At 57.2% G+C, this 24,644-nt stretch overlaps 1 protein-coding gene across 1 annotated transcript; it reads left to right on the plus strand.

Annotated features, from left to right (window-relative positions):
* Positions 1–2,601: 2,601 nt before the first annotated feature.
* Positions 2,602–24,165, plus strand: Aebp2 (AE binding protein 2). Its single transcript, XM_042671602.1, has 10 exons — positions 2,602–3,014; positions 3,144–3,311; positions 12,447–12,654; positions 15,862–15,969; positions 18,273–18,459; positions 18,764–18,888; positions 20,587–20,654; positions 21,447–21,560; positions 23,356–23,382; positions 23,774–24,165. The coding sequence occupies exons 1-10, from the start codon at positions 2,602–2,604 to the stop codon at positions 23,817–23,819; spliced, it is 1,464 nt and encodes a 487-aa protein (XP_042527536.1). The 3' UTR covers positions 23,820–24,165.
* The last annotated feature ends 479 nt before the right edge of the window (positions 24,166–24,644 follow it).

Raw genomic sequence — 24,644 nt, forward strand, 5'->3', positions numbered from 1 at the left:
TTAGCGTTGGGGGTTCCCAGATCAACACGATCAACCTTATTGCTTCACTTCCTGCTGGTTTTCTTGCATCTTAAATCCACGTAGGTACCTAGAAGGACTGAGAAAGGCATGTCCAGTGGGTGTCTGAGCTCTTAAGAGACTCCTTCAGCCCAGCAGAAGCAGAAAAGGCTGGAGTATCCTAATGTAGTTGACTTGGGAGGTAAGAGAACCAATGAAAGCCAGGTTATCGTTGCTAATTGGATGCTATTAATTAAGAGTTTTGGTGCCAGGCATCAGTGGCTCACAGCCGTCATCCTAACTACTCAGGAGGCTGAGATCTGAGGATCCGCTGGCACACAAGTTCGTGTAACTTTTTATGTTTTGTTCAGCAGGGGACTTGAACTCTGGGCCTGGGCACTGTCCCTGAGCATAAGGTCCCAGCGGACCTTACACTGAGTAGCTGGGATGACAGGCGGGAGCCACAGAGCCCTGCTTTGTTTTTAATGATTCATTTATTTTCTTCTAATAAGAGTGGTGTTGGAGACTGAGTCAAGCACTCCATCATGAATTATATCATTAAATCAGCTCTCTCCACTTACTGTCCTCCAACCCCAATAGTAAAAGACTGGTCAGGGTTTAACTGCTTCTAGAGACCTCCACCCAGGAGTTCTGTCTTTCATTTGCAAAACAAAAGGCGCAGCTTATCCAGGTCTCTAGGCCTTTCTCCACCAACCCCTCTAGAGCCTAAGAGAAAGGGACAGTGTGCAGTGGTGGGAAATGATCTTTTCTCCAGGGAAGGTGTGCAGTTTGTGACTGAGACACACCTGCTCTGATCAACCCAGACTGTTTTGTGAAGAACTTATTGCACTTTCCTTTGCCAGAGGCGTTGGTGGGGCCCGGGGTGGGGAACAGGGTTTGAACTCAGGGATTGTAAGCTCTTTTGGTCAAGGCTGGTGCTCTACCACTTGAACCACGGCTCCACTTCCGGGCTTTTGCTGGTCCCTTGGAGCTAAGGTAATAACCAGAGGGGGCGTGGCCCGCTGGAGGGGGCGTGGCCTCAAGGGGCTGACGCCACCGCCCACGGAGCGTGCCGCCGAAAGGGGCGGGGCGTGCCGCTGGAGGGGGTGGAGCGTCGAGCCCCGCATGCTGAGCTGCTTATTGGGATTGGACAGGGGGCGGTCTGGGGGCGGAGCATGAATGAAGAGGGCGTGGCCTATGTATAGGCTGCGTGTGCCCCCCGGGGAGGAGGAGAGGGCAGAGCAGGGGAAGCAGGGTGGAGAGGGCAGAGGGACCCCCAGGCCCGAGGCGGGCAGGGCAGCCTGGGCAGGCCGCTGGGCCTCCTCCGGAGAGGCCTGAGGAGCCTGGAGAGGCCTGCAGGGGAGGAAGGGAGGTCTGGGTTTGGAGGCTCGCAGGCCGAGGCACCGAGGTCGGGCCGCCTGGTCTGGCGTCAATGGAGGCCCTCACCGTGCTTCGATGGATCAGAAGTGTAAGAGTCTCAGCCGTGTCTCTGGAAGGGAGGCCTGACCCCCACGGTACTCCCAGGACGGGACACCTGGGGGCGTGGTCTCCACCAGGACCCTGAGGCGGCGCGGTGGGGGCGTGGCCAAGGGCGTGGCCGTGAGGCGGCGGTGGGGGGTGTGGCCGCGTACTGCCACAGAAAGGCAGAGGGGGCGTGGCCACGGAGGGCGTGGCCTCTGCATTAGTACAGGAAGAGGATTGGAAGGCATACGGCCTCCGCGCGGCTGAAGCGGGAGGGGGCGTGGCCTTCCGGCCAGTCCGGAGAAGGGCGGTGGGGAGGCGAGACTGCGGGGGCGTGGCTTCCGCGTCAGGCCGCTGGACGTGAGAGGGGGCGTGGCCTCCGCGCCTGGCTGTGCAAGTGAGAAGGGCGAGGGGGGCGTGGCCTCCGGGCCAGTCTGGAGAACAGCGGTGGGGAGGCGTGACTACGGGGGCGTGGCTTCCGCGTCAGGCCGCGGACATGAGAGGGGGCGTGGCCTCTACGCCTGGCTGTGCGAGTGAGAAGGGCGAGGGGGCGTGGCCTCCGGGCCAGATCCTGGGAAGGGTGGCGGCGGGGAGGCGTGACTAGCGTGTGGGCGTGGCCTCCGCGCCTGGCTGTGCGAGTGAGAAGGGCTAGGGGGCGTGGCCTCCTGGGAAGGGCGGCGGGGGAGGCGTGACCAACGTGGGGGCGTGGCTTCCGCGTCCAGCGGCGGACGTGAGAGGCAGGGAGCGAGCGTCCCCTCCGGTCCCCCCCCCTCCGGCGCTTACGCGAGCGAGGGGGTCCCGGGGGGTGGGCGTGTCCGCAGGGCGGGGGGCGTGGCCTCCGCGCCGGGCCGTGGGAGAGGGCGGCGGGGGTGGGGGCGGGGCGGGCGCGGCGCGTCGGCGCAGGCGCGCAGCGGCGCGTGTGTCCCCGCGCGGGCTCCGTAGCGCGTGTGCAGGCTGACGCGGCCGGCGCGCCCTCCTCCTGCTCGGCGGCGGCGGCGGCGGCGGCGGAGTTCGAGGCGCCGGGCAGGGAGGGGCGGGCAGCCGGGCGCGAGCGTGCGTGCGTGCGGGCGGCGGCGGCGGCGAGCGGGGCCCGGCGCGCGCGGGGCGGCGGCGGCGGCGGCGGCGGCGGGGAGCAGCGCCGCCATGGCCGCCGCGCTCGCCGACATGGCCGACCTGGAGGAACTCTCCCGCCTCAGCCCGGGGCCGGCGGCGCGGGGCGACGAGGAGGACGAGGCGGCGGCGGACGCGGCGGCGCGGGCGGCGGCGGCGGCGTTGCTGCGGCCCGGGGGCGCGGGCGGCGCGGGCGGCGGCGGCGCGGCGGGGCCCCGGCCGGAGCCGCCGAGCCCCGGGCGCGGAGGCCGCGACGACGACGACGACGACGACGACGACGACGACGACGAGGACGAGGACGAGGAGGAGAGCAGCGCCGAGAGCCTGGAGGGCTGCGGCGACGAGGCGCGCTCGCTCAGCCCCGGCGCCGCCAGCAGCAGCAGCGGCGACGGCGACGCGCGGCGCGGCCCGGGCGCGGCGCAGGGCCCGGCGGGCGGCGGCGGCGGCGGCGGCGGCCCCGGCGGCGGCGGCCTGGGCCCGGGCGGCGGCGGCGGCGGAGGCCTCGGCCCGGGCGGCGGCGGCGGCGGGGGCTCCGGCGGCCCGGGCGGCGGCGGCGGCGGCGGCAGCGGCGGCCCCGGCGGCGGCGGCAGCAGCAGCAGCAGCGTGGTGTCGAGCGGCGGCGATGACGGCTACGGCACCGGGGGCGGCGGCAGCGGCGGCAGCGCGACCTCCGGCGGCCGCCGGGGCAGCCTGGAGATGTCGTCGGACGGGGAGCCGCTCAGCCGCATGGACTCGGAGGACAGGTGCGGGCGCGGGCCGCGGGGCGGGGCGGGCGGCGGGGGGGGGGGGCTGTGAACCGACCCGGACCCCGGACCCCCCCTCCCCGGGCCTCCCGGTGGCGATCGCGGGCCTGGGCGCCGTCCCGGACCCCGGACCCCTTCCCGGGCCTCCTGGTGATCGGGGCCTGTGCGCCGGCCCGGACCCCGGACCCCTTCCCGGGCCTCCCGGTGGCGATCGCGGGCCTGTGCGCCGTCCCGGACCCCGGTCCCCTCCCCGGACCTCCCGGTGGCGATCGGGGGCTGTGCTACGTCCCGGACCCCGGACCCCTCCCCGGGCCTCCCAGTGGCGATCGGGGGCTGTGCTACGTCCCGGACCCCGGACCCCTCCCCGGGCCTCCCGGTGATCGGGGCCTGTGCGCCGTCCCGGACCCCGGACCCCTCCCCGGGCCTCCCGGTGATCGGGGCCTGTGCGCCGTCCCGGACCCCGGTCCCCTCCCCGGGCCTCCTGGTGATCGGGGCCTGTGCGCCGTCCCGGCCCCCGGTTCCCTTGGAGGACTCTTCTCCCCCCTGTCCCCTGGTCCCCTTCCCGGGCCTCCGAGGGCTCAGGGGCTGTGCCCCGCCCTGGCCCCAGTCCCCTTCCCGGGCCTCCACGGGGGATTCAGGGACTTCCCGCCGCCCTGTCCCCAGTACCCGCTCCCCTGCTCCTCTCGCCGGGGATCGAGGGGGCTCTAGGCCTCCGTACCCCCCCCCCCGTTGCCCTTCTCGCGGGGAGGGGTGGGGGGGAGGATCTAGGGGCCTTGATGCCACTGTAACCCTCCTCCCTTTACCCTCCCCGGGCTTCGGAGGGACTCTGTGCCCGGCCTGGGACCCCAGGACTCCAGACAGGGTACCCAGGTCAGCCCCGCCCACCCTGGGGGTCGGCAGAACTTCTGGCCGCGCTCACTGGGCTCCTCTGGGTGGGGGCTCCTGTGCTGCTCCGACTTACATCTGCTGGTCACCTCTGGGCGTTGCTCTGAGCCTCCCAGTGCCACTGGTGGCTTCAGCCTCTCTGCCTAGACTTTGGGATCTGAGAGAAAGAGTGAGGAGAGGCCGACCCTCCCTGGGACAGGGGTGCAGTGGTCAAGGCCAGAGCCGGGTCCCATGTGGCCAGTCGGGGGTCCGGGAGAGGCCTGGAGTGCAGGTCAGGCCCCACAGCGCAGGTCAGACCCATAATCAGACCCCACAGTGCAAGTCAGACCCCACAGCACAGGTCAGACCCATAATCAGACCCCACAGTGCAAGTCAGACCCCACAGCGCAGGTCAGACCCCAGTTCAGACCCCACAGTGCAGGTCAGACCCCAGTTCAGACCCCACAGTGCAGGTCAGACCCCACAGTCAGACTCAACAGCGCAGGTCAGGCCCCACAGTGCAGGTCAGACCCACAGTCAGACCTCACAGCGCAGGTCAGACCCCACAGTCAGACCTCACAGCGCAGGTCAGACCCCACAGTCAGGCCCCACAGCGCAGGTCAGACCCCAGTGGGAGAGCTCTGCAGAGTCCCCCCCCCCACCCGGGTGGGACTGTAGTGACATGGTCAGAAGGTAAGAAGTGAGGCCTGACACCACCCTGCTTCCATAGTGGCAGTTGTTGAAGTCGTGTGCAGTTGTGGTGTGTGTGTGTGTGTACATTTTGTTGTTGTTGGTCGTGGGGCTTGAACTCCGGGCCTGGGCGCCGTCCCTGGGCTCTTCAGCTCAAGCCGAGCGCTCTACCACTTGAGCCACAGCGCCACTTCCTCAGCGTACTTTTTTTAAAGCTTCTTGGAAATAATGAGGGCAGCACAGCGCAGCCCTTCTTCCCCCAGACGTTGCAGAAATGTTTCCCATGTTGCTCTCATTACTTCAGCACTCTTTTTTTTTTGGTGCAGGTCCTGGGGCTTGAACTCAGGGCCCGGCGCTGTCCCTGAGCTGCTTTTGCTGGAGATGAGCACTTTGCCGCGTGGGCTCCTCACAGCTCCCCTCCCGGCTTTTTGGTGGTCCACGGGAGATGAGAGTCTCTCAGATTTTTCTCCCCAAGCTCACGGTGCGTGGCAGGGCTCAGATCTCGGCCTCCTGAGTCGCTGCGGTTGCAGATGCGCCCCCCTCCACCGCTCACTACTTGGAAGGTTTTCGGAAAACATCGTGTTTTCAGGAGTCGGTTTTTAATGTGTTAAAAAGGCGAATCACGCTTCCAAAGTGTATTCACATTTGTTTTGGCCCTCGGCTGATGTTCTGGCAAGCAGTAGGATTTCTAGCAGTAGGATTTTGCGTTGTTTTGAGGGCAGGGTCTGTGTGTGGAACTCAGGCTGGACCAAGGGCTCGGGGTTTAAAAGCAGACACGTTGGAACGTTGAGAGAGTGGCTAACTGATCAACAGGACCCCTGTAGTCAGAGCTACGAGGAATCTTTGGGATGATTGGAATATCCTGAGAACGTATTTTGAGAAATCCAAACCTCAGGCTTTTTTGTGTTTGTGTTTAACCACATGCTGAGTGCCTCCTTCAGAAAGTGAATTGAAATGTAAGCCTCTGACCTGGGCCAAGCTGGATCGGAGAAGGTAGGTGGGAATAGCTTTAGGAAATGAATTTGTTTGGTTTTGTGCCAAAACGGGGGCTGGGACTCGGGGCCTGGGTGCTCTAGTGTGCTTTCTTTTGCTCAACGCTGGAGTTGAACCACTTCAGCCACTTCTCCACTTTTGGCTTTTTACTGGTTCATTAGCGTCTCCTTGCTGCCTGGGCTGGCTTAGAACTAATGATCCTCAGATCTCAGTCTCCTGAGTCGCAAGGGTGGCAGGCGGGAGTCTCCACTGGCTGCCTGTCCTTTGGAGAGACGAGATCGATGTGGGCTCCACATTGAACCCGCCTGAGCCCGCCTTCCGCTGTCTCCACCTCCAGCTTTCCCAACTGGTGTCACAGACTCCACCTAGCCCACCTAGCCCATGACGCAAGCCCGGTGACCCTTGGCTTCACCTGTGGCCTGGACCGGTGGAGCCCGACAGAAACAGGCTCCCAGAACTGGTTCCACCCTGCAGGGCTCAGAAGACATAAATAACAGGTGGGCCGGGTTCTGTGGCTCACGCCTGTCATCCCAGCTCCTCCAGAGCTAAGATCTGAGGACTGAGGTTTGAAGCCAGTCCAGGCAGGAAAGTCGGTGGAACTCTGGCCTCCACTGAAATCACAGAGAAAGCGGGAAGCAGTGCTGTGGCTCACAGGGTAGAGCGCTAGCCTTGAGCAAAAAAGCTCAGGGGCAGTGCCCAGGCCCTGAGTTCAAGTCCCAGAACTGGCACAGGAGTAAGCAATAGGGTGGTCTGGGTCATCTTGTTTTGTTTTAATTTGTATCTGTCCCTTCCATCTCTTGCCTTCAAGAGGCAAGAGATTAAATACCAATTAACTATCAAGTGTTATTTCAGCGAGTGAAGTTTGGGTTTCATTCGATGGTAGTGAGTGTCTGATTTTTACCTCATGTCTCACAGGAAGGAAGGGGTTAAGATGGGTGTCATAAGTCCAAATAAGGTCGAAACTTGTCTAACCACACACACTTGCTTTTCTTAACGCTGAAGCACGAGAGGGCAAGGCAGAGCGTGAGAGGCGACTCATCCAGCAGCCCGTGAATCATTCGTGAAGGAGAGCTGACTGTGAAACTGGCTTGTGGTTTTGATCATTCCGAACCCTGTCCTTGTTGGCTTTGGGGTTCGAGTTCCTGCCAGTGTGTGGGGATTCGCTCTTGTTGGAAGCGAGGGGGCGTGGCCTCACATCCCTGGCTTGGCTGGCCCCAGACAGTCCTTTGTATTCCTGGGGCCAGAACTCAAGGCCTGACGCACCTCACCTGCTGTTTGGCCAGTCCTGGGCCTTGATCTCAGGCCTGGGCGCTGTCCCTGAGCTTCTTTGCTCAAGGCCGGTGCTCTACCACTTGGGCCACAGCTCCACTTGTGGCTTTTTCTGTGTATGTGGTACTGAGGAATCCAACCCAGGGCTTCATGCATGCTAGGCGAGCATTCTCCCACTGAGCCACATGCCCAGCCCTGGACGTAGAGTTTTGCTGACTTTTCTGCCCAAGTCCTTTCAGACCAAGATTCTGAGATTCTGGTGGCCATTGGCACCCAGCTGAGAGTCTTAATATCGGTATTTGATAGAGGTGTGGTAGATTTATTTATCTTTGTTTCAGTATTGGGGCTTGAACTCAGGGCCCAGGCATTGTTCAGAGCTCTTGTGCTGGGGCTGGGGAATTGGCTCAGTGGTAGAGTGCTTGCCTCGCATGCATGAGGCCCTGGGTTCGATTCCTCAGCACCATATGAGCAGAAAAAGTGGGAAGTGGCGCTGTGGCTCAAGTGGTAGGGTGCTAGCCTTGAGCTGAAGAGCTGAGGGACAGTGCCCAGGCCCAGAGTTCAGGCCCCACAGCTGACCAAAAAATACAAACAGACAAACAGAGCTCTTGTGCTCAAGGCTAGTGCTCTACTACTTGAGCCATAGCTCCACTTCCAGTGTTTTTGTGTATAATGGGAGATGCCTTGGCTGGCTTTGAACTACAACCCTTAGATCTCAGCCTTCTGAGTAGCTGGGATTACAGGCGTGAGCCACTGAGCAGCGCCCTAGCTGGGGAAGTGGTTGGTGTAGTTTTATTGAAGCATTAGGATCTTTTGAAGGTAATCACTTAATGATCTCTTCAGGTAGATTGAAAAACGTGGGAAGAGAAAGCTCATGGTGGGCTGGGCGTGGCGCTTAGGGTCTGGCGTGGCGCTTAGGGTCTGGCGTGGCGCTTAGGGTCTGGCGTGGCGCTTAGGGTCTGGCGTGGCGCTTAGGGTCTGGCGTGGTGCGGATAGGGCACCTGCCTCTCGGCCCTGTTGCATCATGGTTGCATGAAATCCCTTCTGGCCAATTTGTGCGTGCGGGTTGTGGGGAGAAAGTCGTTTGTGTTTTTGGCTAGAGGATAATTGTGGGGACAGTGCAGTCTTGATTAGAAAAATCTATTTCAGCTCTTCCGGATTATAGTAATAATGGCCTGTAATTACAGTAATGATAGTAATAATACCATCTTTGTTTTGGCTAGTGATTGTTTTTGTGACTCTGATTAATTTTTTTTATGGTTGCTTCTGTCACCAAGCCATGTGTCTTATTTTTACAGTCTGTCTTGGATTTGTCACTACCACTGGCCCTTCTCTGAGTGAGGCACTAGCTAGATTTGGAGTTGGCACTCGGTGACTTTTACAGAGGATTCATGGTGCAAATTAATTGGGTCACAGGGAGCAGACTTACCCCCCTCCACCCCCCAGGGAAGGAAGCTCCTTAGGGAAATGCATAACAGCCATCTGAGAGGGAGGGGCTCGGCCCCATTGTTCCTCCTAATTGTTTCTGAGTTGTTTGAGCTCTAGGCCTGAAGCCCTCTTCTTGTGCATGGCTGGTGCTCTACCTCTTGAGCCATGCCCCTAGTCCTATGCAGAGTGCTTTAGAAGGTTAAACGAGATGGCTTTGCCAGAAATGTGACGTGGTCCACATGTCTTACTCTTTTTTTTTTTTTCCTTTTTGTCAGTCATGGGGTTTGAACTCTGGGCCTGGGTACTATCCCGGAGCTCTTCTGCTCAAGGCTAGATAGAGCTCTACCACTTGAGCCACAGTGCCACTTCTGGTTTTCTGGTGGTTCCTTGGAGATGAGAGTCTCAGGGACTTTCCTGCCCAGGCTGGCTTTGAACCACGATCCTCAGATCTCAGCCTCCAGAGTAGTTGGGGTGACAGGCCTGAGCCACCAGTGCCTGGCCAGATGTCTTACTCTTAAGACAAGTTCATCTGTGTTTCTGCCTGTCTGTCTGTCTGCCTGCCTGCCTATGTAATCTATCTGTTTGTCTGCCTATCTATTTACTGTATCTGAACGTACATCCCATAACTCCATCTGCCTCGTGTGCGAAGCCTGGGCCTCCTGCTGAGTTACACCTCCTCCTCACAGTGCCAGCTGCTGCTGCTCCTCCACCCTGGCCTGGAGGAGGCAGGAAGCGAGGCCCAGCCTCAGCCAGGCCCGCCTCAGCCTTCCAGAGCAAGGGGCGTTGTGCGTGCGCTCAGTGCTTAGCATTTCCTCCACTAGCAGCCAGGCTGCTCAGGCGGCCGCCTTTCAGAGGAGCAGGAAGTGAGCGCTGGCAGCCCCCGGCTGAGCGAGCCGGGGTGCTTGGCTAGTTCTCATCCTCTTGCTGTCTAGAGACTGCAGTCTGCACTAGCTCATCTCTGCTGTGGTCCCCGGGTTTCTGCGGCTTTCCTTCATCACAGGCAGCTGGAGGCCCCGGGGGGGGGGGGGGGGAGGCCGGAGAGGGGGGGACGACTTAAATGGGCTAGCACCGGGTGTTAGTGGCTCACGCCTGTCATCCCAGCTACTCAGGAGGCTGAGATCTGAGGATCGAGGTTGGAGACTCTACGTCGCCAATGAACCACCAGGAAACCCGGAAGTGGAGCTGTGGCTCAAGTGGTAGCGCGCGCGCGCCTCAAGTGGAAAAACTGAGGGACAGTGCCCAGGCCCCGAGTTCGAGTCTCGGTCCTGGCACAGAAGTGGGTGTGGCTAGGGCTTTTTCACAACCTGGCTGTTGTACACGTGCAGGAGGTGGGGCATGAGGACTCTGCGTTAGGAGGTCAGCCTGGGACGCACAGAGAGTGTCTCAGGAAAAACAATGGCACCCTCGGAGTTTCATTCATTCATTCAGCGCAGCAGCAGCGTGGTGTGTGTATCCTTCTCAAGAGGATAGGATCGGCGGGCAGCCCTGCCTGCCTGCCTGTCTGTCTGCCTGTCTGCCTGCCTGTCTGTCTGCCTGTCTGTCTGTCTGTCTGTCTGTCTGTCTGTCTGTCTGTCTGTCTGTCTGTTTGCCTGTCTACCTGCCTGCCTGCCTGTCTGTCTGTCTGCCTGTCTGTCTGCCTGTCTGCCTGCCTGCCTGCCTGCCTGTCTGTCTGCCTGTCTACCTGCCTGTCTGCCTGTCTTCCTGCCTGTCTGCCTGTCTGCCTGCCTGCCTGCCTGCCTGCCTGCCTGCCTGTCTGCCTGCCTGTCTGTGTCTGTCTGCTTGCCTGTCTGTCTGCCTGTCTGTGTCTGCCTGTCTGTCTGCCTGTCTGTCTGCCTGTCTGCCTGCCTGTCTGTCTGCCTGCCTGCCTGTCTGCCTGCCTGTCTGTCTGTCTGTCTGTCTGTCTGCCTGCCTGCCTGCCTGCCTGCCTGCCTGTCTGTCTGTCTGCCTGTCTGTCTGCCTGCCTGTCTGCCTGCCTGTCTGTCTGTCTGCCTGCCTGTCTGCCTGCCTGTCTGTCTGTCTGCCTGCCTGCCTGTCTGTCTGTCTGCCTGCCTGTCTGTCTGCCTGTCTGTCTGTTTCCCCGAGTCTGTCCCTGGACAGGCTGGTCTTGCCGTCTTCCCCCGGGGCACGCGCGCGTGCCCGCGATGGCCACAGTGTGGGCCCTGGCTTGGGTTGGTGGGCTCTGTTTCTCCCGCGCTGGAGCTGGATGTGCGCACGGCAGGCGGTGAGGAGAGGATGAGGACGGCGGGGAGGCCCCCGGGAGCCGCGGAACCACCTGCGCTTGATTCCCGCAGGCCATGCGTGAAGCGCCCTCAGAGGCGCTGCAGACACGCTTTAGAGTGGAGCAGCGCGAGGTGGGATGCACACCTACGTCGATGGCGGCCGGCCGGCGGCCGCGCGCTACGTCCCTTCCAGCAGCGCGGGCCTCCCCTTCTGTCTTCTTTCTGTTAACTTTTTCAAGATGGGCGCGTGCAGGGTGAAGGGAAGGGCTCACGGGGGAGAGCCGCTGCCCAGCAGGGCCCAGCCCACATTCCCCCCACGGCCTGCCCGGCAGAAACACGCGCGCCATTGATGGTCCACGCCGATGACTACAAAACCTGCTCGCTAACTCAACAAGACCCACGATGGTCACCGAGTGTCACGTTAGCAATTTCCACCTGATTTAGGAGAATAATGTTAGAGCTAATAGGAAGAGATCATGCAGATTTACGCACACTGTGTGTGTGTGTGTGTGCGTGCGTGCGTGTGTGCGTGTGCATGTGCGCACGCATGCATGCACGTGCACACGCACACGCGTGGTGTTGGAGATGCAATCCAGGGCCTCACACAGGCTAGACAAACACTCCAGTCCTGAGCTATTAGTGCCCCAGCCTGAAACTGAATTCTTTGTTGTTGTTGTTGTTGTTGTTATTGTTATTGTGGGGCTTCAACTGAAGAGCTCAGGGACAGAGCCCAGGCCCTGAGCTCAAGCCCCGGGACTGGCAAAAAGGGAAAAGTCTCACGGGGACTTTGCTGGCCTGGCTGGCTCAGATCTCAGCCACCTGACTAGTTGGGATGACAGGTGTGAGCCGCCAGCGCCTGGCTCTTTCTTTTGAGATGGGTGGAAGTGGTTTAATGGTCAGATTGTAAATAGAAATGATTTCAGGCTCTGTGAAGTAATGTTTTGATTGAATTGCGGACACCTTGGAAGGACGGCTCTCTCAGATTTCCTGGAACTATGGGAGAGAGAGCGCATGGGTGAACTGTGTGTGGGCATGGGTTAGGGTTCTATCTGTAGAGTTGGTAGTCCATACCTTTGGGAAGCTACTGAAATGAACCTGTGTGTGTGTGTATGTGTGTGTGTGTGTGTGTATATATATGTGTGTACACACGTATAGTTTAGAGACACACTTCTATTTGTGCGTTCATTTGTACTTATTGCTGCTCACCTTGTATTTTTTTCTTGGTCAGTCTTGAGGCTTGAACTCAGGACCTGGGCGCTGTCCCTGAGCTCTTCAGCTCAAGGCTGGCGCTCTACCACTTGAGCCACAGCGCCACTTCTGGTTTTCTGGTAGTTTCTTGGCGATCAGAGTCTCATGAAATTTCCTGCCCGGGGCTGGCTTTGAACCACGATCCTCAGATCTCAGCCTCCTGAGTCACTGGGATGACAGGCGTGAGCAGCGGCGCCCGGGTACTGCTGCTCATTTCAAAGCATGACTATTTTCTTTTTGTTTGTCATGGGGCCTGAACTCGGGGCCTGGGTGGGCGCCGTCCCTGAGATTCTTCACTCAAGGCTGGCGCTCTACCACTTGAGCCACAGCTCTGTTCGGGGAGCGGCATGTTGCGGGCCGCCTCGAGGCTGCGGAGGTGTGGTGGGCTGACGCGGCTTCTCTTCTCTTCTCTCTCCTCTGTGTGCAGCATCAGCAGCACGATCATGGACGTGGACAGCACGGTCTCCAGTGGGCGCTCCACGCCCGCCATGATGAACGGCCAGGGCAGCACCACCTCTGCCAGCAAAAGCCTCGCCTACAGCTGCTGCTGGGACCAGTGCCAGGCCTGCTTCTCCTCCAGCCCCGACCTGGCCGAGCACATCCGCTCGCTGCACGTGGACGGCCAGCGCGGAGGGGTGCGTCCCCCCCCCCCCCCCGCCTCTCCCCTCCCTCCCTCCCTCCGCCCGCTCCCCCTCCTGGGCTGGGTATGGCTTCGTGGTGGCGCAGTAGACTTGGTTTTTCTCTTGATAGCGGGGTTCCCTTCTACCCAGGGTTGATGTTCCCCACCTCCATGATAGAACCTCCGGGATGCGGCGGGGATCTCAGCCCTCGGCCTTGGCCCTGCCCAAGGGCTCTCAGGCTATCCTGGAAGGGAAAGCCACCCAGGGAGGCTGCGGGGCTGGCGGTGCAGCCCCACAGAAAGGCAGAGCCCCCTGGGGGCTGGCTGCAGGCGCGCCAGCAGCACGCGGGTGCTTGGTCGCGGCCTCTGCCCCCGGCGGGTGTCCTGTCTCCCTGCCTCCCACGTCCGCCCTCCACGCACGTGTCTGCTCACAGCTGTGGCCCCTACCCTCTCCTCCTCGTTGAGAGAGCCATCTTCCATCCAGTCTTTCTGAGACTATATTGCTTACGTTGCCGTAGCGTGTGGGACCGGCTGGCGTGACAGTGGTCCCCACATTGAGCCTGGGAGAATGTTTCTCAAGCCGGGCGCTGGTGCTCACGCCTGTCATCCCAGCTACTCAGGAGGCTGAGATCTGAGGATCATGGTTCAAAGCCAGCCCGGGCAGGAACATCCATGAGACTGATCTCCAATGAACCACCAGAAAACTGGAAGTGGAGCTGTGGCTCAAGCGGTAGAGCGCCAGCCTTGAGCGAAAGAAGCTCAGGGACAGCGCCCAGGCCCTGAGTTTAAGCCCAAAGACTTAGCAAAAAAAAAAAAAGTAATAACTAAAAATAGGAAACCACAGACCTGAAATTCCACCCCCAGTGACAAAGCGCCGTCTTCACAGATTGAGCCTGAGCCACGGTCTCGGCTTTGAAGATCGTCCTGTCCAATTTCAGACAAAGACCGGTTTTGGAAAGGAAACGCAGGCCCGGGGCAGTTTGGTGTTCTTGGGGATCCCCTGTTCTGTCACGTGAGCTTTTACTGTCAAGACTGCACTTGTGCAAAGATGGATTAAAGAACCACCTTCTACAGGGTTATCATCTTTTTATTTTTGGCCAGAGGGCTGGAGACAGTACTATAGTTTGAACTTGGCCTCTCACTTACTAGGCTGGTACCAACACCTCCAGCCCAAGTTTTTCTGTAGGTCAGTTTTGTTTTGTTTTTTTGTTGGTCATGGGGCTTGACCTCTGGGCCTGGGCGCTGTCCCTCAGCTCTTCAGGCCAAGGCTGGCGCTCTACCACTTGAGCCACAGCACCACTTCCGGTTTTCTGGTGGTTCATTGGAGATCAGAGTCTCACAGGGAGTTAATTGCCTGTCAGGTTGGCTTTGAACCGTGATCTTCAGATCTCAGTTCCTAGCTAGGATGACAGGCGTGAGCCACCAATGCCCAGCTTGTAGGTTAGGGTTTTTGTTGTTGTTGTTGTTTGTGGGCTTGAACTCTGGGCCCGGGCACTGTCCCTCGGCTCTTCGCTCAAGGCTGGCGCTCTACCACTTGAGCCACTGTGCCACTTCCGGTTTTCTGAGTGGTTTATTGGAGATCAGAGTCTCACAGACTTTCCTGCCCAGGCTAGTTTTGAACCACGATCCGCAGATCTCAGTCCCGAATAGCTGGGATGACAGGTGTGAACCACTGGCACCCGGCTTTGGTAGGTCAGTTTTTGAGAGAGGCTCTCTGCAGCGTCTCTGCCTGGGCTGGGCTGGGACTGCGATCCCCTGTTGTTAACATTCCCTGGCACTAAGACAGCAGCGGTGAGCCTGCTCACCCGGCTCTCCGGCATCAGGGAGAACTTTCACCCTGGGGTGCTGAACTTGCTTGTCCGCATCCGCTTGGTTTCCCCTCAGGTCACCAGGCTGCAGGTAGTGGCCGCCACTGCGCATGTCTCCTGGACGGTTGGTGTCCCGCCCGCCACGCGCGCTGACTGGCAGGCGTGCTTGAAGGCGTGGGGGGGGGGACTGGCTTCTCCTGTGCGGAGGCTAGGCTGCGCGTAGAGGCTGCGGGTGTGCGGGAGGAGGGAGTCCTAGCTTTTCCCCGGGCTGGAGTATTCCCAGGACTCCTGTGTGAGGGAACTTCCCCCCAGGCCCTGCTGCTTGTGGACGGTTGGGGCGAGCACTGGAGCTGGAGTCTGACCCGTGGTCGGCGGGTGACGGGCAGCATGCGTTCCCATGGCGTTCTCTCCCCTCCCCCCAGCTTTTCTATCTCGTTCTTAAATGTTTCTGGGGGGTCTCAGGCTTGATCTCACACGCCCGGCCGGGCGCCCTGCCCCCCCCGCCAGCCCCCCCCGCCCCCCATCCCACAGTGCTGAGGTTCCCACAGTTATGGTTTAGCGTCTAGATGTAGTTGTGGTTACATATCGGGCCTGCGCGCTGTCCTTTCACTTCTGTACCTAAGGCTAGTGCTCTACCACTTGAGCTGGTGAGTTACAGACTCCCTCCAGGTTGACCTTGGACTGAGATCCTCAGATCTCAACCTCTGGAGTAGCTGGGATGATAGGCGTGAGCCACTGGGGGGTAACATCTAGATTGGTGGTGGTGGTGGTGGTCTTTAACTCAGGCCTGGGCGCTGTCCCTGAGCTCTTTCACTCAAGGCAAGTGCTCTACCACTTGAGCCACAGCTCCATTTCTGGTTTTCTGGTGGTTCATTGGAGGTAAGAGTTTCATGGACTTTCCTGGCTGGCTTTGAACCGCGATCCTCTAGATCTCAGCCTCTTCAGTGGCTGGGATGACAGGTGTGAGCCATTAATGTGCAGCATCTAGATTTTTGTTGTTGTGGGTCTTGAACTCAGGGCCTGGGCGCTGTCCCTGAGCTCTTTCACTCAAGGCAAGTGCTCTACCACTTGAGCCACAGCTCCATTTCTGGTTTTCTGGTGGTTTATTGGTGATCAGAGTCTCCCAGACTTTCCTGCCCAGGCTGGCTTTGAACCACGACCTTCAGATCTCAGCCCCCTGAGTACTGGGATGCCAGGCGGGAGCCTCCAACGCCCATGGAGATACCATGTTAATGCTTCAGGTGTTTCCTCACAGTGGACACTTGCGGGTGGGCGGGGTGGGGTGGGGTGCTGGGTGAAGCACTGGTTCAGACATCAGGACATCAGGACGCTGCTCTCTGGAGACGCACCGCCAGGGCTTGGAGTGTGTGGACCCTCGCTCGAGCGACTGACACCTGCGGCTCTCGTTTGGACAGGTGTTCGTGTGCTTGTGGAAGGGCTGCAAAGTGTACAACACGCCCTCCACCAGCCAGAGCTGGCTGCAGAGACACGTGCTCACACACAGTGGCGACCGGCCCTTCAAGGTACGTGCTGCTGCAGCCCTCCCCCTCCCCTCCCCTTCCCCCCCATGCATGGCCTCACCCTTAGCCACCAGCCCTGACCCCCCGCCATGTCTCCGTCAATTGAGTGCCCATCCGGGGCTCAAACTCAGGGCCGGGTGCCGTCCCTGGGCTTCTTTTCCTCAGGGCTAGTGCTCTCCCACTTGAGCCACAGTGCCACTTCTGGATCTTTCTCGTGGTTTTTGGTGAGAAGAGTCTCAGGGGCTTGCTTTCCCTGGGCTGGCCTTGAACCACGATCCTCAGATCTCGGCGCACTGTGTAGCTGCGGTGACAGGCCTGCGCCACCAGCCCCCGGCTGGAGGAGATTTCCTTTTTCTTTTTCTCTTTTGAGTCCGGGTCGCGCTGTGCAGCTGAAGCTGGTTTCAGATTTGTGGTTCTGCCACGGGATCCCGCCGGCGGGGATTGCACGCATGCGCACCATGCCTGGCTCCTTGGGAGAGCAGAGTGTCGTCGGTACCGTGTGGTCTGATTACATTTTCTCCCTGCCAGGGGCTTCCCTCTTACTGGCAGTTACTAGCAAGGAACAGCGTATCAGCAGAGGCTAGTTAGTCCTAAACGACTTTATAGACGTGTTCTGGGGAATCACCATAAGCAGCAAGTTTCAGCAACAGTTGTTTCCCCAGTTAGCTTGATGAAAATTAGACACACTCGTTTGATTTCTAAATACAGAAAACACGAATACCACCGGGTTGAAAGGTGTTTGTTTAAAGAAGTTCAATGCTTGTTAAAACCCTAAGCTGGGCTGGAATGTCGGTACTGTGCCAGAACCTTCCCCCTCGGGTCTTGTCAGAGAATGAGTAATGCTGGTGGGTTTGGAGTGCGAATCACTGAGTGCTTTCTGAGAGGACTGTTGGTAGCGTTTGTAAGAGGATGTAAGCACGTGTTTAGCAAGGTGCTTAGTTGTGCATGCCTGCAGCCCCAGCGCAGGCTGATGGGCAGATGGCTTGAGACAGGAGGCCAGGGGTAAGGCAGCAACATGGTGAGACCCCAAAACACTTCCTTCCGTAGAAGCCCATCACCCCCACGCTTCGTGTCGAGTGAATTCTAGTACTCTCTCTCTCCCTTTCTCCCTCTCTCCCTTTTTCCCTCTCCCTCTCTTCCTTCCCCCCCCCTTCCTCTCTCACTACTCCTGGGCCTTGTATTCAGGGCTTGGGCACCCACTGTCCCTGAGCTTCTTTTGCTCAAGGCTAGCACTCTACCACTTGAGCCACAGCGCCACTTTTTCTGCATATGTGGTAGTGAGGAATGGAACCCAGGGCTTCCTGCATGCTAGGCGAGCGCTCTACCACTGAGCCACCTGCCCAGCCCCCTAGTGTTTTTTTCATAGAACTACAGACAGGACATAAACATGTCTCATTCTTTTCCTTCCTTTTTTTTTTGTTCTTGAGTTAAGATACCTTTATACAGCCCAGCTTACAGCTGGGCGCGGTGGCTCACTCCTGTAATCCTAGCTACTCAGGAGGCTGAGATCTGAGGATCGTGGTTCAGAGCCAGCCCGGGCAGGAAAGACTGTGAGACTCCTATCTCCAATAAACCATCAGAAAACCAGAAGTGGCGCTGTAGCTCAAGTGGTAGAGCGCTCGCCTTGAGCTGAAGAGCTGAGGGACAGCGCCCAGGCCCTGAGTTCAAGCCCCAGGACCGACCAAAAAATAAAATAATAAAGCCCAGCTCACGCCTGTCATCCTAGCTACTCAGGAGGCTGAGACCTGGGAATCGCAGCTTGAAGGCAGCCCTGGCAGGAAAGTCCATAAAAGTTTATCTCCAATTAACCACCAAAAAATAAGGTGGAGCTGTGGTTCAAGTGGTAGAGTACTACAGCCTTGAGCAAAAAAGCTCAGGGACAGCGCCCAGGCCGAGTTCTAGCTCTGGGATCAGCACTAAAAACACCCAGATACCTTTGAAACAGGATATTTTCACCTGTGTACACAGTGGGTTTTGAACACACAGTTACCATCTCTGCAGTATTTGAGCTCTGATCTTTGGATCGCAGCCTCCAGAGTAGCTTATCAGGTCTGAGCCAAGGGTCCCGGCTGGAGAATCATCTAGAAAGCGACTTGCTGGTGACAGAACTGTTAGGCGTGCACACAGGATCGAGCCGAGAGGCATCTTCCCACTAAAGAGCGTCGCAGGTTTCAGGAGTGTTCTGCGGGCGTGCTCGGCCGTAGGGCGGGAGGCAGCTGGTGTCCCGGGGACTCTCCCCTGGCCGCGGTGGGCGCTGCCCCGCTGCCGTGCCCGGGCTCAGCCCGCGCCCGTCTTTGTGTCTGCAGTGCGTGGTGGGCGGCTGCAGCTCCAGCTTCGCGTCGCAGGGGGGGCTCGCGCGCCACGTGCCCACGCACTTCAGCCAGCAGAACTCGTCCAAGGTGTCCAGCCAGCCCAAGGCCAAAGAAGAATCTCCTTCGAAGGCTGGCGTGAACAAGAGGCGGAAGCTGAGGAACAAGAGGCGGCGGTCGCTGCGTGAGTGGCCCCGGAGGGGGGCAGGAGTCATGTGACCCCCAGGCTTAGCTCTTGCGGGGCTTTCCTCAGTCCACCACGGTGTTAGGAAATGGCTTCCCTTTTGCTCAAGGCTAGCGCTGTACCATTTGAGCCACAGCGCCACTTCCAGCCTTTTGTGTGTCTGGGGTGCTGAGGAATCGAACCCAGGGCCTCATGCATGCGAGGCGAGCGCTCTACCACTGAGCCGCCTGCCCAGCCTGGACTGTTAGGTTTTCCTCACGATCCTTTGCCTTCCTAACTGTTGATGTTCTGTGCTGCCTTGTAGCTCGACCACACGACTTCTTCGATGCCCAGACCCTGGACGCCATCCGACACCGAGCTATATGCTTTAACCTCTCCGCCCACATAGAGAGCTTGGGCAAGGGCCACAGTGTGGTCTTCCATAGTACTGTGAGTATCAAGAGCAAGGAATGGATTGGGCCTTTCACCATCACATTTCCATTTTGTTGTTGTTGTTGTTGTCGTCGGTGGTGGGGCTTGAACTCAGGGTCCTGGGCGCTGTCCCTGAGCTCTTTCACTCAAGGCTGGCGCTCTACCCCTTGAGCCACAGCGCCACTTCTGGGTTTTCTGGTGGTTCGTTGGAGATCAGCGTCTCACTGACTTTCCTGCCTGGGCTGGCTTTGAACTGTGATCTCAGATCTCAGGCTCGAGCAGCTGGGATGACAGGCGTGAGCCACGGCGCCTCGCATCAGTCAGTCTTACTCCTGCTTTCTAAAACAGTCTCAATAGACAAACCAAACTACGTCTCTCTCCCGTTTCCCTTTGCTGGCATTAGGGTTTGGACCCAGTCTCCCAGTTGCTTTTCCTCTGCTGATGCTTTAGCGCTTAAGCCATACCTCTGGCCTGACTTTTTTTGTGCCAGTCCTGGGGCTTGAACCCAGGGCCTGGGTGCTGTCCCTGAACTTTTACTCAAGGCTAGCACGCTATCACTTGAGCCACAGCGCCACTTCCAGCTTTTTCTGGGTATGGTGGTGCTGAGGAATCGAACCCAGGGCTTCACACAGGCTAGGCGAGTACTCTACCACTGAGCTACCTGCCCAGCCCTAGCCTGACTTTATGTTGGCTATTTTGGAGATGGAGTCTAGTGAATTCTGCCTGGCCTCAAGTAGATAGAGGTCCTCCAAATCTCAGCTTGCCTTTTTCGTGGTCTGAGACGGGGACTCAGACTTGGTATCCGATTGCTTTTCCTGATTGGCTGGTGACACTCTACCACCTGAGGCAGGCCTCGGCTCTGCAGGGCTGGAGTCGCTGGCCTGAGACACGGACACCAGGCACTGTTTTGCTCCCTTAAATCTGAGGCCCTGCTGTGTGTTGGGTGTTAATACAAACCAGAGAAGAAAGCAGGCCAGTGGAAAGAAAATGAAAAAAGATGGCTGTACACTACAATGAATGTAACTAGTGAAAGTGTGGGCAGCCGCCAGCGCAGCCCATTCTTAGGGGTGTGCCCTGGCTAGCGCGGAAGCTGGGAAAGCACTTGGGGGCGGGAGAAAACCCGGGGACTGGGAATCGAACCCGGGGCCTCTGTGCTTGTAGGCTGCCATACCAGCTCTTTTGCTCTTGCTCTGCTGGGACTGGCCCCTGACCACCATTCTTCTGGGGGTTTCCGTGTCGTGCTTTGTTTTTTGTGTCTTTTGGGCCAATACGTGTGTGTGGGGGGGGGGGAGTTAGTATGTAGATGCAGTAAATGGTGCTTGCAGCGAAGATACGTCTGCATGGCTGGGCAGGTGGCTCAGTGGTAGAGCGCTTGCCTCGCATGCATGAGGCCCTGGGTTCGATTCCCTAGTACCACATCAGCAGAAAAAGCCGGAAGTGGCGCTGTGGCTCAAGTGGTAGAGTACTAGCCTTGAGCAAAAGCAGCTCAGACAGCGCCCAGGCCCTGAGTTCAAGCCCCAGGACTGGTAAAAAATGTTGCCATTTGAATGAAATTCTCACTGTTAACCCCTCCCCCGCAAATCCTGGGGCCATCCCGATCTGTGAAGCTTAAGCCAGAGACTGAGTGGGGCCCGGGGTGCCTAGGACAGTGCCCGAAACTGATGTTGCACCCAGCATTGTGGACTTTTTCTTTCCCTTCCTGTCTCTCCCTACTAGGTAATAGCGAAGAGAAAAGAGGATTCTGGAAAGATAAAGCTCCTTCTTCACTGGATGCCTGAAGACATGTGAGTAGGGGAAGCGGGCCGTGCCCGTGGGCGAGCCTTCCCCACGGCAGAGTCCAGCGGCCGGCCCTCCGCCTTCCTGCCGGGAGGGGCATCGTGCGTGTTAATTGGAGATGGCCCTGCGGGCCTGGGCCCTGGCTGGCCGTGGGCCTCCATCCCGGCTCCCTCCTCCTCCTCCCCAGCAGCTAGGATGATAAGCGTGAGCCGCACCCAGCTCAGCTGGTATTTATTTTTTGTTTTTCATTTATTTCTGTTGGTCATGGGGCTTGAGCTCCGGGCCTGGGCGCTGTCCCTGAGCTCTTTCACTCAAGGCAAATGCGCTACCACGTGAGCCACGGCTCCACCTCTGGTTTTCTGGTGGTTTCTTGGAGCTCAGACTCCTGGCTTTGAACCACGATCCTGGGATCTCAGCCTCCTGAGTAGCTGGGATGACAGGCGGGAGCCCCCAGCGCCAGGCTCTGGTGATGCTTCTTTTCATAAGGAAGACATTGGCTCTCAGCTTTCCTTCCGGTCAGATAGCAATTGCACTTAGCCAGCTAACAGCTAGGCAGTGTACCCGACCCTCCTCATTCCTTCCTAAATTCTTGCTTGAAATCTCAGGCTGATGCTGTGCGGCAGCTTCTCCACAGCTTGGGAAGGTATGCCGGGCACGGAGGTGCGTGCCTGTGACCCCAGCCGGAGAGGGAGAGGCAAAGCTGCTGTTAGTGCGGGTGGCTGGCTCGGGAAGGTCAGTTGTAAGGTGACCTTATACAATTGCGGTTTCAAGTTGGACTTTTTTCTTTCTGTGATTTGCAGTCTGCCAGATGTATGGGTGAATGAAAGTGAGCGGCATCAATTAAAAACTAAAGTAGTTCATCTATCAAAGCTACCCAAAGACACTGCCTTGCTTTTGGACCCAAACATATACAGGTAATTGCTTTGTTCTCTACGTTATAATCTGAAATCTCCCATGATGTTGCATAAGTTAAGCCTAGGTGGAATTATCTTTATCTAAGATGCTTAGGCGTCAGAGAATTGGTTTTGATTTCTAGAATATCTCTGTGGACACATCACCAATGTGTGTACCTCGTCTGAGCATTTGAAATCCATACACTCTACATTTTAGAACTTTCTGAGTATCAGGTTGGTGCTAAATAAATTTCAGACTTTGGAACACTTTAGATTTGCAACAGTCTTGAATTGCCATATTAAACATGGCTTACTTTCTGCTGCTTTTTTTTGCATGTGTGTGCTGGTCCTGGAGCTTGAACTCACGGCCTGGGCACCAGCTCTGAGCTGCTTTTGCTCAGGGCTAGTGCTATACCACTTGAGCCACAGCTCTACTTTGGCTTTTTGGTGATTAATTGGTTAATTGGTGGTGAATGCACTTTCCTGCCTGGGCTGGCTTTGAAGTCAGACTTACAGGTGTGAGCCATGCTGTCCCTCACTCAACTCTTCAGCTCAAGACGAGCGCTCTACCACTTGAGCCACAGCACCACTTCCGGTTTTCTGGTGGTTTACTGGAGATAAGAGTCTCACAGATTTTCTTGCCTGGGCTGGTTTTGAACCGAGATCCTCAGATCTCAGCCTCCTGAGTAGCTAGGATTACAGGCGTGAGCCATCAGTGCCCAGCTTGATGCTTTGTTTTTTTGTGATGTGGAAATGACATTGCAAACAGATTTTGAAATAGAGAAATAGTTGGTAAAGTTTTCCATTCACCTGTTCATTCTGGGTTTATCTTAAGCAGCGTAGATTATGATACATAATTTGACGTTAAAATCCTACTATTAAGGCATGGGATTCTTTGCATGTTATGAGACTTTTGGGAGGTGGCAGATGCGTGTTATGTTTCCTAAATGTCACATAGCTGCTTGAACTTTTCAAAGCTTGGTACTGAAACTTCCAGGAAGGGCAGTTGAAATAGTGCTGTGTTTACCCCGCGGAAACTCAGTACTTGGCTTCCTGGCCATGTTCTTTGTTGTAGGGTGGTCTCACAAAGGGGGTTAGGCAGAGTTGCATTTCTCCTGCATGCCGAGTCGCCGTCTGTATGCACTGCGTGCTCACTGCACAGAGCCCTGCCAGCTTTACCTGGCTCACACCTGTCATCCCAGTGACTCGGGAGGCTGAGATCTTAGGATCATGGTTTGAAGTCAGCCTGGGCAAGAAAGTCCGTGAGGCTTTGTTTTTTTTGTTTTTTTTTTTTTTGTCATCAGTCATGGGGCTTGAACTCTGGCCTGGGCGCTGTCCCTCAGCTCTTCAGCTCAAGGCTGGAGCTCTACCACTTGAACCACAGCTCCACTTCCAGTTTTCTGGTGGTTCATTGGAGATAAAGAGTCTCACAGGCTTTCCTGCCCAGGCTGACTTTGAACTGTTATCTTCAGATCTCAGCCTCTTGAGCAGCTGGGATGACAGGCGGGAGCCACTAGTGCCCAGCAAGAGTTTTTTGTTTTTTTGTTTTTTAATCTCCAATGAGCCACCAAAAAAAGCCACAAGTGTTAGAGCACTAGCCATGAGCAAAAGAAACTCGGGGCCAGCACCCAAGCCCTGATTCAAGCCCCGGGACTGGCAAGAAAAAACAAGAAAATGGTGTTTCTAAGAGGACACTCAGCTTTGCATTTTCTTTTACGTGTGCATGGGGGACAGCGCTGGGGCTTGAACTCAGAGCCTTGGGCTCTGACTGCTTCATCCGTTGAATAAAAGACCATTCTTTCCTCTCTCTTTCTAGAACAATGCCGCAGAAGAGGTTGAAGAGGTAAACAATAACTAAGTACGTAAACGCAAGAGCCAGTGGGGTTGCAGTTGTAGGCACTGAGCGGGGCGTAGGAGGGCTGCACACTAGGGATCCCCTTCCTCCTCCCCCCCAGTCCCCTTCCCCCACTCCCCCACCCCCTCCCCTCCCCCGGTCCTGTCCGTTCCTATTTACGCTCCGCGTGGTCCAACCCGCTGTGGAGCGCATGACTGTGGTACCCTCCGCGACCACTGCTGCCAGCCACCTCCTCCTCCCCTTAGCGACCCCCCGGGCGGGCCTGTCTGCCCGGAGTCTGGATGTCAGGAAGCGTGTAGACAGACGAGCCATGGAGAGGTGTCTAGCCTTGTTGCCATGAGAAACGGCAGTGACTGGTTGCCATTGTGTTCTTTTGCAGAACTCTGATGAGGAAAGTGTTCAGTGTGTATGTAAGCAAACCGTGAGCAGCAGTTGCAATCAGCTAACAAAAAAATCCTCCTTTCGAATTAGGGCTGCAAATTACCGTTCAGGAGACGGGGCCCCGGGCCCAGGCCCGGGCCCGTGTGCTCCCACGGAGGGTCCCGGGAGCTGAGGGCGGCCTGGTCTTGGAAAACCTCCATTCCTCTCCCATGTTCATTTCCTCCCGTGACTCTATTTCTTTCTGAGGAAAGCATTTGGTTCTTGAGTTTTTGGCTTTTTTTGTTGTTGTTGTTTCTTTTGTAACATGAGAAAAACTGTATTTTTTTTATAGTATCGTCAGACTGAATTGTTTATGCACCAAAGTTCGTTTTGAAAAGAAAAAAATTTTTAAAGAATAATCACTTTCTTGCTGGTCGAGCAAGAAGCCATATTGAATTTTTTTTAACTTACAAGAAATGGAGCTATTGTGTAAACTTCCTGTCAGACAAATGTTGCATAGAGATACTAGAATGTTGCCTGTAAATAAACTGAGCAGATTTGTAATATATTTTTATATTACGAGATGTACTGTAGATGTTTTTCTAGAAGCATGGAAGTTAAATGTATATATGATGGTAGCAGTGGTATTGGAGGGCACTGTCAGAGAAATTGTTATTAAGCACCTTTTTGAACAAATCGTGTCTTCTCCCAGACAGAGGGACTGTACTACTGTTAATACTACGAGAACATTCTTCCAGAAACTCCCTGAGGTAGGCCCCAGAGCCCTTCTAGAATGTTCTGGTGCTCTCTCCTCCCGGTGGCGGCCTGTCCGTTGGAAGGACGCGTTGTAACCTGCGTGGTCTCGTGGTCAGGCCACGTGGGCTTTCCTT

This window comes from Dipodomys spectabilis, unplaced genomic scaffold (genome assembly GCF_019054845.1).
Source record: "Dipodomys spectabilis isolate Male_0828 unplaced genomic scaffold, ASM1905484v1 ptg000647l, whole genome shotgun sequence".
Taxonomy (NCBI): domain Eukaryota; kingdom Metazoa; phylum Chordata; class Mammalia; order Rodentia; family Heteromyidae; genus Dipodomys; species Dipodomys spectabilis.